Source organism: Pelmatolapia mariae, linkage group LG4 (assembly GCF_036321145.2).
Source record: "Pelmatolapia mariae isolate MD_Pm_ZW linkage group LG4, Pm_UMD_F_2, whole genome shotgun sequence".
NCBI classification, from domain to species: domain Eukaryota; kingdom Metazoa; phylum Chordata; class Actinopteri; order Cichliformes; family Cichlidae; genus Pelmatolapia; species Pelmatolapia mariae.
The window spans coordinates 23,572,771-23,590,639 of NC_086230.1; the positions used below are offsets into that span (position 1 = coordinate 23,572,771).

At 41.0% G+C, this 17,869-nt stretch overlaps 1 protein-coding gene across 2 annotated transcripts in view; it reads right to left on the reverse strand.

Moving 5' to 3' along the window:
* Positions 1-3,652: 3,652 nt before the first annotated feature.
* Positions 3,653-17,869, reverse strand: part of gcgra (glucagon receptor a) — a 54,490-nt gene continuing 40,273 nt past the window's right edge. The window contains exons 4-14 of one of the 2 annotated variants that reach the window (XM_063471993.1): positions 13,739-13,846; positions 13,482-13,582; positions 13,238-13,332; positions 12,935-13,124; positions 11,185-11,344; positions 10,965-11,025; positions 10,395-10,464; positions 8,342-8,430; positions 8,095-8,239; positions 6,701-6,742; positions 3,653-6,611 (exon numbers count right to left, since the gene is read on the reverse strand). In XM_063471993.1, the coding sequence (XP_063328063.1) occupies positions 6,246-6,611; positions 6,701-6,742; positions 8,095-8,239; positions 8,342-8,430; positions 10,395-10,464; positions 10,965-11,025; positions 11,185-11,344; positions 12,935-13,124; positions 13,238-13,332; positions 13,482-13,582; positions 13,739-13,846 (1,427 nt within the window). In that variant the 3' untranslated portion in view covers positions 3,653-6,245. Of the gene's footprint in view, positions 6,612-6,700; positions 6,743-8,094; positions 8,240-8,341; positions 8,431-10,394; positions 10,465-10,964; positions 11,026-11,184; positions 11,345-12,934; positions 13,125-13,237; positions 13,333-13,481; positions 13,583-13,738; positions 13,847-17,869 lie in introns of those variants that run through there. The other variant, XM_063471994.1, reaches the window with a different exon arrangement.

The following is a 17,869-nucleotide window of genomic DNA, read 5'->3' on the forward strand; positions in this document are numbered from 1 at the left end:
ATTTACAATTCTTACTGGCCATGCTGGTCTGAACTAGGATTAGATCCTGCTTTTAGACATGCACTTTCACTATAGAGTATTGACTCAAGGTTATTATTCATTTAGCCATTAAGAAGACAGCACTGATATTATCTAATATGGAGTTAAAAACAATTCACCACTTTTATCTGATAAGGCTCAAAATATTCCTTAACCATTTATTTCATAAGACCCAAAGCCCAGTTTGCTTGCTAATTTGCATGCCCTATTTTCACACATGGTTGCTTGGTAAGATATGTAAATATGAAATATTCATTCACAAACGCACACCTTCAAATGCACCTGTTGCCTCTGCAGCTGCGGCACAATGACAATCCTGGGAAGCAATGCTAGCACGAGACGTCTGTCAGTGAGCTGAGTGTTCTTTATTGTCCAATCACACATAATCTGTATGTCCACATCAGGACACAAGCCCAGTTCCCAGGCCTCAGGGAGAAAAGACAAACACGACAACTGCTGACCCACCCTTGCTATATTTGCTCCATGTGCACAGAGCCCAGAAGACGCTCTATTCACCTCATCCCATTTTCTGATACCCACAAAAAAGGTTGTTTAAATAAGATAAAGTGTTTTTGTCTTTTAGGTTAGCAAACATATTATGCATCTTAATATACAATTAGCTGTTTATATAAACATACCCTAAATGTTTAAAGAAATATGCTAACGCTACCAAAGATTTTGTATTGTTTTGTTCTGTTTCTCTTCTGTTTGTTCTGTCAGTGTTAACTGTATTACATTCATCACAAATTGCTGATGAAGCAACCAAAAAAAGTCCTCTGCAGAGACAGCGGCAGTTGGACTCTTCATGTTAGATCTTCTGCCTACATTTTGTAAGCCTCTGTTGTGTGTTACCAGTCATTTAAAGTTGGCCACACTCACCCAACAGTGTCATAGTGTGGTCATCCGAACACAACATCCTTCAAAAACATTTGTAACTACCATTAACATCTTACTGGTTTAGAGATATAATACTACAGCGCACAAACATTGCTTTGTAAAAGAAGCATTTTTTAAAGATTTAGATTTTTTAGTTCTCAGATGATTTATGTTACCATCAATATTTGGCCTCCATCATAATTAAAGATTATGATACGGCTGACCTGACTTTAAACTGTTTCAATTACAGTTTCATTTGGACTCAATGACTCAATTAGTCATTTAGAAAAGTGTGACAACGAGACTTTTTTAATTACTATAATTTTATACTTACTATTTATTTTACACTCAAGCATATAACTGAGGGTTTTACAAGAATATTGTAACTATTTTTTTTATTAGGTTAATATGTGCAATATCTTCAGAATTAAATCCCCCTTCCACTTAATCCTATTTGGCCAGCCATGGTATTTAATATTTAATATGAAGTAAGCTCAAATTTCAACAGCACACAATGTTGTCAGTTTAAGAAATTTATGCTACTGTGGTACCTCCAAAATCTTAAGTACACCTTCCTCAGTTTGGATGATGCTGTGCATAATTCAAATGCTGATTAGTTGATAAGTGGGTCTTTTAATTAGTTAATGGTAGTTTTCACTCTGAAACTGGAAGCTCTGGAAGCTCTGAAAATTGCAGTTTCTCATCTTGCTCTTACCACTCACCATCAAGGCTACATAACGAACAGGGAGGGACTACCAGTGTTAAGCCAGTGAAAGGATAATGCATCATCAGCACCAGTGTTATCTGTCAAACAGTGGCAAATTTTCTGCCAGAGGCTTTTTCCTGTTTCCTTCCCACTATTGCCAAAGTGCTTGGCTTGATGGTGTCAAAATCACGTCACAGAGGTGATTTTACTCAGACCTCTACATTGGCGAGACCAAACAGCCACTTCATAAACACGTGGCACAACGTAGAAGAGCCACCTCCATGGGACAAAACTCGGCTGTCAATCTGCATCTAAAGCAAAAAGGTCACTCTTTCGAGGATGCCAATGCTCACATTTTGGACAGAGAAGAAAGATGGTTTGAAAGAGGAGTGAAAGAAGCCATCTATGTCCACTGTGAACGACCATCTTTTAACAGAAGCCATCTATAATCCAGTTTTGAGATCCCCTCCCAGACGCCTTAACGCCCACTCACATCCTGGGCCATTTGACCTCAGTAAATTACATGATAGAGTGGGGCTAGGTTTCACAATGGGTTCACCTTGGCTGATTGTGACCCACACCTTGGCTCGTGTGATTGGGTAGAGGATCAAAAGGGGGTCCATGACCCTCTTGGGGACACTCCCATATGGCTTAAAATCTGGGACTGTCCACCAATTGCTCTTAGAACTGAAGAAGCTTCTCGGATGAGAGGTGAAACATCTTCAAGGAAACTTAAAGAAGTCCGGAAGCTTTTCTTTCCAAGGTGCTTAGAGCTCACAGAGTAGTATATGGATTTGAGTGAAAGTGTTACTTCCCTCATGTTGACTGGAAATCATAATTTACTTGCTGGTGTTGGGTCTTGTGTTACTACTGCAGTTAAGAAAATTACTCTCTTTCTATAATAAAAGTGCAACTTGGCTGCTTTTCTCAGTTTAAAAAAACACTGTACACTGAGATCTTAACATTATCCAAGTAGTCCTTGTGATATCCACTGTTACACACGATCCAATCGGTGCCAGGTAACACTATAAAAGTTGTTCTCCCAACGTGGTGTCCGATTCAATAAGTAAGAAAACTTACTTACACTCTTTCTGGTAGAAACTTCATGTTCTCAGAGTTTTTAAAGAACATTCACTAACATCACCTTGTAACATTCCCAAAACGTTTCCAGATGGTTAATATGTAGAGGTTTTTATTATTTGGCAGACATTCAGGAGAAATTCAGAACAGTCTGGAAATCTTTAGGGAAGCAGTAATATAAAACATCCCTCCTGTGTGTCCACACTGGATTGAGACAACATTTACAGTACCTTTAGTGACATTATGTTTTAGCTTCTCTATTACTCTCAAGGAAATAAATGCACTCTTTCCACCCATATAATAACCAAAATGGAACATTCTACTAAAATCATACTGGGAGTTACAACCTTTTCACAATCAAAGTGTAACCATTTAATAAAATCCTTGATGTTTGGTGAGGGTTTGGGACATTTGTCACCTATAATAATTCAAAGATCCTTCAGAGACATTGTTTAAGATCTCCAGTATGTCTGTTTTAACATGTTTGTTGAGTCCAGCAATGACAGGGATGAGATGCAATACTGATTAAAAATGTGAATAAGATGACGTTATGAGTGAGCAAAAAAAGAGAGATTATCTCCACACTGCTGACGACTGAAGAAAGTGTCAAAGTTCTGGAAAGTTACAGCCCCTTTTTTCCACAAACGTGTTGGGGGAGCTGCTTTAAGATGCTATTTAAGCCTGCGTCATGCAATTTACTGAAAAAGAGAGGGTCTTGGTGAGATGAAACAGAGTACTGTAAGTGTAACAATACAATGTCTGTTGTTGTTCCATAATAGGAACAATGTGCCATAGTAAACAACGCTCGACCCCGAGGGTAGAATCAATACTCACCTCTTTCACAAGACAGCATGTCATTCAGCCAAAAAAGCTGCCTGGCCAGCCAGATAGCCAAAGCAACAGATGTCTCCATCAAGTCAAAAGAGTTTCTCTGCACACGGTTCCTTCCTTTTTATTGTAACATCATGAATATTCACCAATACAAAAGCCACTGCAAGTTAAAATCAACTTTCGAATACACTGTTATTTATTCTTTTACCATTTGCACAAAGCGGACACAATATATGATGAATTGTATACACCTGGACGCAGTCGGTTTATATACTGACCGATTCTTCACACCACATAAACTTTACATAACCACCTTTAAGAGAAGAGAAAAAGAAACATACTGAGTTGAGCCTTTTAAAGAATACATTCAGACAGAACCACTTTGATCCAGGAAAGGGAGTGACCCAAGCTCCTAACTTTAAATGCAAACATGGTTATGGTCACAGCTTAAAATACATGTAGTAGCTTGAAGCTAAATTAGGATATAGCTCTACTGAATCCTATTTTCTTTGACGTGTACAACATTCCTTTATTACTTTGTGAAATGTCTACAAAACAATGAAAAAAAGATCTAAAAAAACACTGCAAAGATACTTGTGGCAGAACCACGGTCGATGTACTTCCCAGCAAAAATGTGGCTGTCTACCTGCTCTATTACTATCCTCAGCAGATGGCGATGAAAAACAACCTCAGCCTACAATTTTTTCCCACCTCAACAGCAGGAACTGACTGAAGTGTTAATGAACAGAATCTTGATCTGAATGAGAAACATGTTGCCGCTGTGGGCTACAAAATGGCACTGAGGAATCACAATGAGTCGTTTCCATTATAAAACAGAGAGCTGTGTCTTCTTCTTGCCTTATACAGGCATGGTGTTTGGGAATGTCCTGTGGTTCTTTACTGTATATGCTAGAGGGAGACTGACTCATACTAACCTCTGACCTCTGCGCTCTGTGTCAAGCCACTTGCACTGGTTTTTATCAAGCCTCTGCTGGCAGCCCATTATTCATCTTACATCCACAAATCTGGAATACTGAAACTACACACATTCATACCCTGAAAATACACACACCCACTCAAAGACATGCGTGGGAAATATGGACTGCAATCAAATAAAATCACCTGTATAAACACATATATAGAGAGACATGGTATCTTCCAATTATAAATTAACATTGTGCAAATAGATACATACAAAGTCAAGTTCAGTTAGTTCTGGCAAAAGGTTTCAGCAATTCAGATATTCATTTCTGCTCTGCAGGTTGCTTCCCTTCTTTGAAAATAAATGCAATCAGACACAAATGTACCACTGTCTGATTAGCTTTGTTTGCCACGCCAAAGCATGCTTGTTCAGCTTTTGTGATGCAGAGTTTTGTTCAAAAGTGTTCACAGCCACTGCAGACATGGTACGGTTGCACATTAGACTCTGTTGGTATGGTTACTGGGCGAATCCAGTCACTAGCAGTCATTAGCAAAGACGTTTTCGTCTGACACAATGGCACCGTAGAGTGATTATTCACACAACTCTTAAGTTAAGCTCGCAAAATTTACGCAGTCTTCATGCATGAAGTCCCGGGACCATCCTCATGCCAGAGGTGACGCGCCATTTTTAGGAACGATGCTGGAGTCACACCTTTACAGGTCGTAAAGTTGTGTGTATTTTTATCCTTGATTGGATAACCACCCTGGATTCAGGGGCGAGGCATGTCATTCAGACAACATCTTGATGGCAAAAGGTAGAAAAGGAAATGCGTGTAGTGGCAAAGGAATTCAACTATCACCTTAAAACATACACGGCAAGTTTAAACAGCTGCAACAATAGCAATCAGCAGTATTCAACTAATATAAAAAAGATGTATTTTAATCTAAAAGACATAAGAAAGTCAAGTGATGATGATTTTAGCTTATTTATAATTGGTCCTATACCATCACTTGACCTCCTTTAATGTCGACAAGCAAGACGAGAAGGACCTGGGGACAGCAGCTGCCAGTTTCCCATGAGCCCTGAATGAGGTCACTTGAACAACACTGTGGTCACCATATTGTTTGAGGTATAGTCAACAGAATGTTTCTTTTTTTTCTGCACATTTTCATCTAAATCACATAGACAGGAAAACATTTACAGATATTAGAGCAAAGCAGATATATATATATAAAAAAAAAGGTTTCCCATCTGTTCCTACCGCATGTTATTTTGTATATTTTGTAGTCTTTTTTGTGTGTATTCAGTTCAATGCTCTCTTTGTATTTAAACTTTAGTACCAGAAATTTGATAGATAGGATAAGTTAAAGCAGAGGCTCAAGCAAGGACCCTGTGACCTTTACAGTTGGGGTTTATTTATTTATTTTTTGGTGCTTTTGTTACTTCAGGTTTCATGTTTGGTATGTCATTACGATCTTCCGTGGCTTATCTGCCTCGGGATGCTGTTGCAAAAATTGTTCAGCATGCAGCAGCTTCTTATTCTGTGCTACAAAACATCTAAACTAATCCGTTCACGAGACTCGCAGCACATTCGAAATGTCAGCGTGGATGCCCTTCCTGATCCTCCTCTCAGACTGTGGCGACAGCTCTCCAGTGACGCAGATCTCTGAGGGCCGACCTGAAAAGTGACACCATTAACTCGGCTCTTTACAGCTGAGCAAGTCAGTCTGTCAGAGCACGATGAGAGCCCAAAGCCATCCAGCTTCCTTTTTTAAGTAGTCCCAGTAGCTTTCACAGGTGGCTCTCCATGTTCTCTTTCTGCACTTCGTAACACTGCAGCTTGTCAGTAATGCTGATGTCCTCTACCAGGATATAGTTGCCGATGGTCCCCTCGTGCAGCAGTGAGGCACACTTCCCTTCCTCTGTACTGTGGACCATGCCATTTTGGTTGCTAGCGACGAGCATGTGCCTCTCCTCGGGGCTACAAACTGGGGCGGTGGTTTTGGCGATGTCTGGGAGGTGAGGCATTCGAGGGGCGTGGTTTAAGAGGCTGGCTGTTTTTGTGTTTGGGGTATTGCTATAGGTGTGGCGGTACTCCTCCTCAATGTTCCTCCCTAGCTTCCAGCGCTTCCACTTCTTCAGGATCTCGGACTGCACCTGGGGAGACAGCAGAGACATAAAGTAGACACTACAAAGCTTCGAACATCTGAAGATGGTGTATTTGTTGTGCAATCGAGATGACTCACTTCTTTGTTGACAAAGCAGTACAAGATTGCCACCAGGAGACCCTGTGAAGACAAACAATACTGATTTCATTCTGTCTACTAGCCATTTTCACCCACAATATTCACTTACATGCTACTCTGCAGCTATGAAAACATGAAACTGAATGTATTCTAATATATGCACCACACTCCAGGCAGAAACTGCAAGTTTACTTCTTTAAAATAAACCACAAGTGCCTTTGAGTAACATCTGTCTTAAGATGTAAACCTCACAGCTATGTTTGCCATCTTTTGACTTTGAAATTCTCTTTTGCTCTGTCTGTTGGTCATCTGTCATCTCTGTTTCCAGTGCCTAAAGGTCACTCTAATTATGTCACTGTGTGACAAAGTCATTTAGCAGTGCTCATAGTGTGTTAATTTAATCTCTTCTGACACACAAGTATTACAGCACATCATGACTGTCTCAGAGATGGAAAACTCACAGAAGCAGAGAGAGACAATTATGCAAGATTATTATTAGTTTTATTATTTTTTTAGTAGCCTACAACATACATTTCTAACTGTGAATCGGATGCTGTTACGGTTCGGACATTTAATTTTTTTAAGCTAACATTTGTTAACCTACAAAAAACCCAACCTTAAAATTGCTGTTTTAACTCTTTTGTCACATCTCTCCACACAAACACTTGATATTGATAACACCCATTCGCCCTTGTTCAGGACTACTTGACAAGCACAAAATTAAATTAACTAGTTCCCATCAATCAATCAATTTGAGTGAGTTATTCAGTTCACGAGCTGTCACAGGGCGAGAGGTGATACACCCCGGACAAGTTGCCAGTTCATTGTAAGCACTGAGTACCATGTATTACCAAGTAGTTTTCCATGGAAAGTGTTGAGGGCTGTATTTTAGCCCAAATCACAATTCTCTCCCCTAAACCTCACCTTTTTGGGTGAGGTTTAGGGGATACGTAAACAAATCAGAGAAAAACTGGATGCGAATCATGACCTCCTGCCTTAAAAACCTACCAGCAACTGCCACCCTAAGTGCCTCCATATGTGGACTTCGCCTTTCTGGACCATTACGCCTTGGCATCCATTCTTGGCACAGCTGTAGCATGAAGGCTGTGTTGTGTGCATCTCAGACAAACCGTAACCCTTTTTGTTGGTTTGAGGTGTGTATTTTTTTTTCTTGTTCTGTACTTATGCAAGGACAGCTGAGGTGAATTATTACACCACATAAAGCTTTAACAATAACTTTCATTAAAACCAGAGATGTCTTAATTCACTGTCCTGAGGCACGCCACTCTCCTTAAGGTGATTAATGATGCTGAATCATACTAGAAATAGTGTTGTGAAAAAATAAACATGTTTCGAAGTTCATGACTAACAGTCATTTGTTGTTAAAGTCCAACCTGGAAGGAGGAGAAGAAGAGGTCAGAGAAGAGCCTGGTGAGACGCAAGCCGATGCTGCCACTGGTGGACTCATCTGTTGCGAAGATAAAGACCACGTTATGGATCCCGAGCAGCGGGATCAAGGTTAGCGTTGACTTAGCCAACCTGGGACAGAGGAGAGGAGAGACAAAAGGACAGAAAGCAAAGACTAAGTAGAGAGAAAAAAAACGCAAATCAAGAGAAAAACAACATCATATTCAGACTCACCGGAACTTATAGTCTGTGTATCTCATTTGGTGTGCTCGAAGCTTTGACACGAGAATTTTGATGATATGGATAAAGATAAGGAAGTTGATCTGTAAGAGACAGAGAAAGACAATGTTACTGGAAATAGTTTACTTATATTATGCAAAAGATACCGTCATAAAGCTCATCTTTCTCCAGTACAGTGGAGATGGATCTTCCAGATGCATACAGGCCCAGAAAAATTGTGATTAATGAGAGAAATGGAAGAAATCTGAGTTATAAATATCACAAAGGATCAGCAGATAAAAGCATAACTATCTGCATTAGTCCCAATAGCTGTGCAAAAAGTGTTTTCAAGCACATTGGGAAACCCTTTCATAACAGCTGGCATTTCAGACAACAGTAGGTGTTCTCCTGATGAAATCACTTATGATGTGACCTTTAATATTTTAAAATAATTTGTCATGGGTAATTTGTGGTGCTTGGACCTAATGCGTGCATTTAATTTCTGTCACGGATTGTTATATCAGCAGCCCAGTATGAACCGGCATGAGAATTTAATGGTGAACGGAACTGTGTAACGCTGCACAGTTATTCAACATTTAAACCATATGGTAACTTGTAATATTTAGAAAAGGAGCTTAACCATAGCCATGATAAATTGTTAATCAATATAAATATACACTTACTGGCCATTTCATTAGGTACATTTACTAGTATCACTTTAGAGCCAATACAGAAGTGTTTTAATTCATCATGGCATAGATTCAACACAGCGCTGAAAAGATTCCTCCGAGATTTTGGTCCATGTTAGTTGCACATCCATGATGTGAATCTCCTATTTCTCCACAGCCCAAAGGTACTCTACTGGCTTGAGATCTGGTGACTGGGGAGCTTGACAATAATGAACTGTTTAAGTAACCACTTTTAGATGTGACAAGCTTTTGGACATGCCAAGTTATCCTGCTGGAAGCAGCCATCAGATGATGGGTACAGTGTGGTGATAAAGGGATAGGCATAGTTGACAACAATGCTCAGGCAGGCTGTGGTATTTAAATGATGATCATTTGGTAGTAAGGGGTACGTGAAATACTCGGAGCAGCCTGCACGGTACCGACAACGTGGTGCATTCAGCGTTATTTAAATCACTTGTCTTTTTCATTCTGATGCTCAGTTTGAAGTACAAGGTTTATGCCACGATTATTTACTTTAATGAGCAGTTGATGCTGTACCCATCAAAGTGGCTGATGAGTGTATTTAACAGATGCAAAGCTAACTATAGGCTGGCTAAATCTGTCAGCACACTGCGTATTAAACCACCTACATATTTATCTACATATGAATATCTGTAGTTCTATATTTGCACAGACTTGAATAAAATTGCTGTAATTGTCAAAATATCTGTAACACCTGGAGCAGTCTCACACACACACACACTACACACACACAATCAATGTGAATGCTACAGTGTAGTTTTCTACTGTGTCGTGCAGCTTGAGAATGGTGGGATCAAGATAAAGAGGGAAACAGTGAAATTGGGACCAGCCCTCCCATTCCAACAGGAACCCCAACACAGGAATTCCTGTGGGATACAGGTCACTTAGCTGGAAGATAAATGCATGGAAAGTGCCAGGATGTCTGGCTTCACTTAAGAGCCACGACAAATTGGACTTGTGTAAATGCTTAGGAGTGACCTTTGCAGAACACACGTCTAATAAAAGTCCTGGTGACAGGATGAATACAGGTTGCAGAGTTGGTCACAATGCAAATATTAATTTGATTTAATCCACGAATTTTTGACCCCTGACAGGCTTCACAGAATTTTGTGTGAAGCACATCTTATCTTTAACACAACATGAATAAAAGAGGTATGTTTAATATTTAACAGTTCACGAGTGGGGGATAAAAATAGCTGGAAATGCCAGATTGACAGTTACACATATACCATTGTAAGGCGAAGCTGCTTTTTTGCCATTAACGTTTACATGCAGGAATAATTGAAATGTTAAAAAAAGGACATGGCATAACAAGATGCGAAGACACATAAAGAGGAGGAGGACGACGACAAAATTACCATAACAGCTGCCAGTATCGGAGCGCGTATGATCCACCAGTATTTCATGTTTATATTTTGCTCCCAGCAACTGAAAAGAAAAAAGAAAAGCACTGAATGAAATATCAGTGAGAAACCACCTGACATATTTCCTCTACTTTACTAGAACGCTTGTGGACACGGCTCACACTGTAAAACATGTTGTTAAGGCTTTTAAGACTTTACATAAGAGCACAGTGTGACCTTAAAAGCACTTCATTTACTGCTTTGCAGAATATTTGGGGTCCTGCCGAAAGTTAACATGAAATATTAAGAATGTGCAAACACAGCTGTTAAACCAGACTGGCATCCAGCAGGAGATAAAACATGTCTGTGTGAAAAGTTGAATTGCAGCCAATCCTTCATGTAGTAAATTGTGTGTTAAATTAACCGCAAGCATCAAGATTTTTGGAGAAAGACAATCTGCTGACTTTTTTTTGACATGGTGTCCTGATACAAATGTTACAAGCTAAAATTTAAACTCGTTGGCAGGTTTTCACTCTTGTTAAACAACCTGGAGAACAGGGAAGAGGGAAAGAGAGGGAAACTTACTCCTGATTTTCATACAGGTATTTAATCGCCACCCATGGCACGAGGAATATTAATGGGGTACCTGTGAAAAAAACAAGAGTTGTCTAAATGCAAAACAGCCAATTAGCACTTAACAATTTGTATGCTCTTACTTCATTTGGCTCAATGCAAAAAGTATCATATAACACATAACTGACTTGCATCCCCTGACCTATGACTTCACAGATTCAGGCCAGCTCACCCCAACCGATGCACTGGTAAATTTTGAAGTAGTTCCTCTCCGTAAACACAGTGATGACCAGGAGGTTGTGGAGGTAGATGCCTTCCACCAGCAACCAGTAGCTGTTAGCCATGATACTATACTGCATCATAACCATGGCGATGCGACAGCTGACCATTGTCTGCAAGAAAAGGTTAATATCACATATTTTAGACTGTCGAGAAGAGTTGCCTGACACATTATTTAGCCAATGTGAATGATGACATCGGCGGAAGTGGGAGCTCCTTCTGCGCCGGGATTCGGGCTCTGTGCCCACAGAGGTAAGAGTTTACAACAGCAGCAACTTTAAACCCAATTTCAGCCAGCTGTGACAACCCAAGCGCACATTTATATATTAATCTCTTCTGCAGCAAACTACTGTATTTTATTTTGGTCATGTATGCAGTTTCTCATCTTTGTTGTGTTGGTGAGACTCCTCACATGCTTGACTAACATAAGTAATCATTAAAAGCCTTTTTAGCTGTACCTGTTTTGACATTAAAAACAATTAAATATAATGTGGATATTAGACAAACATAAGTAAATGCAAAATGCAGTTTTTAAATAAAGATTTTATTGATTAAGTAAGAAAATTGGCACTGGTCCTGTGTGAAAAAGTAATTGACCTTCTTGTTACATCATGAATTAACTGTGATTGATCTCATTTTTTGGGAAGCTGAGTTCAGTTTCACTAAACAGGCTCAGACCTGATTACTGGCAGACCTGCTGAATCAGGAAATCACTTACATAGAATCTGTCTGACAAAGTGAAGCAGGTTAAAAGATCCCCAAAAGCAATGCATCATGCTACAATCTAAAGAAACACCTGAGAAACATAGTCACTAACATCTATCAGCCTGGAAAGGGTACAAAGCCATTTCCAAGGCTTCAGGACTCCAGTGAATCACTATGAGAGCCATTATTCACACATGGGGAAAACTTGGAACAGTGGTTAACCTTCCCAGGAATGACCGGCTCCAAGAGCACATTGATGACTCATCCAGGAGATCACAAAAGAACCCAGAACAACATTAAAGAACCACAGGCTTCACATGTCTCAGTTAAGTTCAGAGTTCATGATTCAGCTATAGGAAGGAGACTGGGGAAAATGGCACCGAAGGGAGAGTTCAAGGAGAAAACCACATCAAAAAGAACACAAAGGTTCATCTTATATTTGCCAAAAAGAAAAAAAAAAACATCTGGATGATCCCCAAGAGAGAAAGCTAAACTTTTTGAAAGGTTTCAGTCCTATTACGTCTGCCGTAAAAGTAACACTGCATTTCAGAACAGGAACATCATACCAACTAGTCTGCTTTTTCAGTCAGAAAGCTGATAGGAAGGCAACAGTTACTTAAATAACCACTCATTACAACCAAGCCACACAGAAGAGCATCTCTGAATGGGCCACACTGGGTACCACTTCTGTCAGTTAAGAACAGGAAACTTAGACAGTGGTACTAGTAAGTACTAAACAAATTGGCTAATGAGCGCATATATGAATCCTTTAAACAGAATCAGGATTGTTGTTCTTATAGAGCTCAAAGTTCACCTTTATGACACATTGTGAACATACTATAACGATCAGAACCTAAATCCAGAACTGTTTTGTACTTTTATTTTATTAGCTAATCAAAAAAATAATAGAACGGTCACAAATAAGAAAACATTTGTCTCATTTCCACTTCTGATAAAGTCTTTGGTGATCACTGTTAAACATGAAGAGCAAAACTGACCTCGTTGTTGACCAGCAGCTCTATTGGAGCTATAGATGCAGGGGGGAATCCCTGCTCCTCGTCTCTGTTCAAGCCCTGTGCTATGTGGCTGGTTTCGAACAGAGCATCTTTGATGAGGACAGACAAAGCTCGCAGGATGAAAGAGGCAAAAAGATTCATGTGGATGTTGTTCCTCATGCAGTGGAGTTTCCTGATGAAGGAGAAGCAACAATCATCCAAGAGGCAATCTGTTGGTGTATCAATCATCTGGTTTTGCTCTCTTAAAATGTGCTTGAAATGATTTAAAGTGTAAATGATTATTACCTAAAGAATATGAGAATGCCAAGAGCCAACACTAAAGCCACCAGGGATAAGGAATAGCCCACCGTGTACATGATCCGAATATGGACATAGTACTGCTGCAGATCAGAACACACGTTTGTTAAATCTTTTTTAATTTTTATTTTTTATTTATAGTAAAATTAGACAAAATCTCTTTGTTCTTTAGTTTCTCTCAGCTATATCTAATGCTTTCAGATCAAGTAGAATAAAAAAAGACTATTCTTACCAGATGTTGTACTTGTTCATGAGAATCACATTCGCTGGTATTATATGTAGTCACCCACTGGCCATTCACATCACATTCCTGATACACCACGCCATGCTGAACTACACATACACACACACACACACACAAACAGACCTCTGTGATTTACTGAGAAGTCCAGTCATAGGCAGCTGTCCTTCTCTGCAGGGCATTTTAAGTGACCTGGCATGAGCATGTCTGAAATATTGTGTATGGCCAAAAACTCACACATCTCTTACCTTTACGGTGCCAGGGCAAATACCACGGGCATGGCACAACAACAGTAGTGTTAGGGAGTCCATCGGGCCAACAGGCATAATTATTAAAAGTCCTGTTGCACACCAGGCCTGTGATTAAACAAAAAAAAAACCATAACATCATAATATATATGCTGAGAAACCACAGACTATCTCTGAGAGTCTAAAACTTGCAGAATGCAGTAAAAAATAATTATATATTATATATTTGGAATGATTGCTGCTAGTAGCTATTATGTAAACATCAGGGTAATTTAGCTTGACTTCAGAGTCCTGACCTCCTACTTACAGTATATCACGTCTTCAATCGTGTTTCAGAACAGAGGACCGAAACAACATTAACTGTACGGAGAGATGGGTGTTCGTGAAGTGATGTATAGGCTAAGCTGCTCTTACGCTAATGGAGGGTGACAGGAAAGGTATGTAAGTGCTGCAAAGTGGTGTGATTTTGCATGCAGTGTGGGAAGCAGCCTTTCTGAAAGTTGGAGCAATCTGCTGCACTAACCAGTGAGCATAAAACATGATAACGGTCTTTAATGCGACTGAAGGGCAGCGTTTAGCGTGTAGTTAAACATTTTGCAGATGGGAGCTGCTTTCTACTAAGCATGAGCAGAAAGTAAGCATGATGTAGTAAATGTATGACTGGAGAGGAAATCGCTGCCGCCTCATGGACTGGTGAGCAAACTGTTACCTGTTCTGCAACATTAAAAGGTTTTTCTCAACAATGTGTTTGCAAATCATACAAATATCTCTTACTGTCGCATTTGCATTGCTCCGAAATGTTGCATATTTTGCTGAAGTGGTTATAATTAATAGTTTTGCATTAAAAGGTTATAATACCTTTCTGTTGGTTCACAGCAGACATTTTAGAGTTGAGTTGGGCTATGACTAGCCCAACTCAACTCTAAAATGTCTGCTTGGAATACTAAAGAGCAAACTATTATAGTTACCGTCTAGCTAATGTGTTTACTGAAGTAGTTGCTCTTGAATATCGTACTCCTTAGCTACCACGGCCCCTTTATATTTATTTAATTTAGCCTGATGGAAAAGGACCTCCCTATTCCTTCTCCTTTTCCTTCATTACAATTGCTTTAAAGTCTCTTTGTGCTAGTTTCATCTTTGCCTTGGGCTGTCGGCGTTGTGTTCATGCCTAAATACTAAGAGAAAGATCATATGGGACGCCTAGCAGAGGCCCCAGTCCGTGAGATCTTCAACGCACACCTCTGGCAGAGCTTCAACAGCATTCCGAGGGAGACTGGGGACATTGTCCGAATGGACCATGTTCAGCATCTCCATTGCCGAAGCTGCTGCATTGAGCTGTGGCCGCAAGGTGCCTGTCGTGGTGGTAACCCCCGAACCAAATGGTGGATACCAGAGGTGAAGGGAGCCACCAGGCTGAAGGAGTCCTGTCGGGCTTGGTTAGCCTGTGGGACTTCGGAGGCAGCTGACAGGTACCGACAGGCAATGTTCCCTCTAAGCTGCGCACGTGCGCAATTGCGCACTGCTGGCACGGTCTCTGCGCACAGAAAATCTGCGTTGTGCACAAAAAAAAAAACTAACCTGAATTGAAATTAACAATTCTGTTTTGCAGTGTTAGTCAGTAAGTGACTGGCTGCCCCCGTATGGGATTAGAACGATGCCACCTTATCCCATAGTCCAGCCAATCACGCGATTCACATTGTATATGCGCAGCTAATCAACGTGGTTGACAGGCTATGACAGCGTCCTTATGTGCCAACACCGGTGTTTTAGCTAGCAAAGCGGCGTGGCTGATGTGGAGTGAAGCCACGTTAATGATAACGTGTACAACCATTGGAGATGTGAGCAGGACAGACGGAACAATTGACGGAAAAAGTGTAGACATTATACTAGTCTTTAAATTGTGTTGATAGGCCACGTAAAACCAGAGTTGTGATAAAAAAAAAATGCAATGTTTGTTTTTCTTCCTGAATACTATCGTTGTTTATATTTACTGCGGGAAGAAACGGTAAAAACGGCGTTTTGTAAGAAAAAAAGGCTCGAAAGCACTGTCCGCCTGTTAGCAAAAACAAACCCCCACCCCCCTCTCTCTTTCCTATTTGTCCAAAAAAGTACCATGTCGACCAATCAAAAAATGATATGGCAACGTGGCATCTAGTTGTTAAGAAACGGGGGGAAGTTTTAGGAGTGACGGCGGTGTTTTGAGAAGTGAGAGATTTGAGACGTTTAGCGCAAATCTTGTGTAGTTAGTGTGTAGTGTACTCAATAGTTTTGTTGTGTGTGTCAGAACAATGAGGCGACTGCTGAATGTTACAGGTGTTACAGCAGTGATACATCTCCTGTTGTCAGGCCTGCAGGTATCAGGCTGTTGTTCTCCTTTATCTCATAGTGGACAGAAATAATTTTTGGAGTGGCACAAATAATTTGTGTGGCATCAGATTTGATGCAGAACAGCTGATTGTTCTGTAAATATTTTTGAAATGTTTATTTAAAAATGCATTGGCTGCATTTAAAAAAATAGCTGCAAAAAACATTGTTGTTTGCCAAACTGAGTTACTTTTTTGAGGAGTAACTATATAATTAATTGCCCAGCATTGGTCATTATATACTGTATTTTGCAGACAGAGAGTTACAGGACTCTCTCCCAGACCAGACTCATACTCATAATACAAGTCAGAGCTTTATACAAAAAAAAAAGAAAAGAAAGAAAGTTGTGTTTTCGAAATTGGAGTTCAAGTTATTTTTACTTCCAATAGTATTAACATAGTACACAGGCCAATGGCTAGATTTTTTTTTACATTTTCATTGTAAGTGGGCTAAAGCAGTTTAAAAGTAGTCTAACATAAATGTAAATGCTGTAATTTGATTATTTTAATAAACCATGTAACTTGGATGGATTCGGTGCTGGCGTGACCACAGTGCACACGTCTGATGTCGCTCACAGTGGTCCAAGGGACCACTCAGGGAGTTTGTGTGTTCGCTCAGTCACATGAAAAATTAGAGGGAACATTGCCGACAGGCCAAGCGGAATGCGGCTCGGGCAGTGGCTGAAGCAAAAACTCGGATGTGGGAGGAGTTCGGAGAGGCCATGGAAAAAGACTTTCGGACTGCCTCGAAGAGATTCTGGCAAACCGTCAGGCGTCTCAGGAGGGGAAAGCAGTGCTCTACCTGCAAATGTATAGCTCTGGTGGACCTCTGCTGACTTCGACTGAGAAAATTGTCGGGCGGTGGAAGGAATACTTCGAAGACCTCCTTAATCCCACTGACACGTCTTCCGAGGAGGAAGCAGAGTCTGGGGATGAGCGGGATGACCCGCCAATTTCCGGGGGCGAGGTCACTGAGGTAGTTAAACAACTCCTTGGTGGCAGAGCCCCTGGTGTGGATGAGGTCCGCCCCGAGTTCCTGAAGGCTCTGGACATTGTAGGGCTGTCCTGGTTGACACGCCTCTACAATGTTGCGTGGAGATCAGGGGCAGTACCCCTGGACTGGCAGACCGGGGTGGTGGTCCCCATTTTTAAGAAGGGGGACTGGAGGGTGTGTTCCAACTACAGGGGGATCACACTCCTCAGCCTCCCTGGGAAAGTCTATGCCAGGGTGCTGGAAAGGAGAGTTCGTCCGTTAGTCAAACCTCGGATACAGGAGGAACAATGCGGTTTTCGTCCTGGTCACGGAACACTGGACCAGCTCTTTATCCTCTCAAGGATACTTGAGGGCGCATGGGAGTTTGCCCAACCAGTCTACATGTGTTTTGTGGACTTGGAGAAGGCATTCGACCGTGTCCCTCGGGGGGTCCTGTGGGGGGTGCTATGGGAGTATGGGGTGTCTGGCCCATTGCTACGGGCCATTCGATCCCTATACAACCGTTGCAAGAGCTTGGTTCGCATTGCTGGCAATAAGTCGGACTCGTTCCCAGTGGGTGATGGGCTCCACCAGGGCTTCCCTTTGTCACTGATTCTGTTCATAATTTTTATGGACAGGATTTCTAGGCGCAGCCAAGTGGCGGAGGGCTTTCACTTAGGCGAGCTCAGAATCTCATCTCTGCTTTTCGCGGATAATGTGGTTCTGTTGGCTTCATTGGGTGATGGCCTCCAGCTCGCACTGGAACGGTTCGCAGCCGAGTGTGAAGCAGCGGGA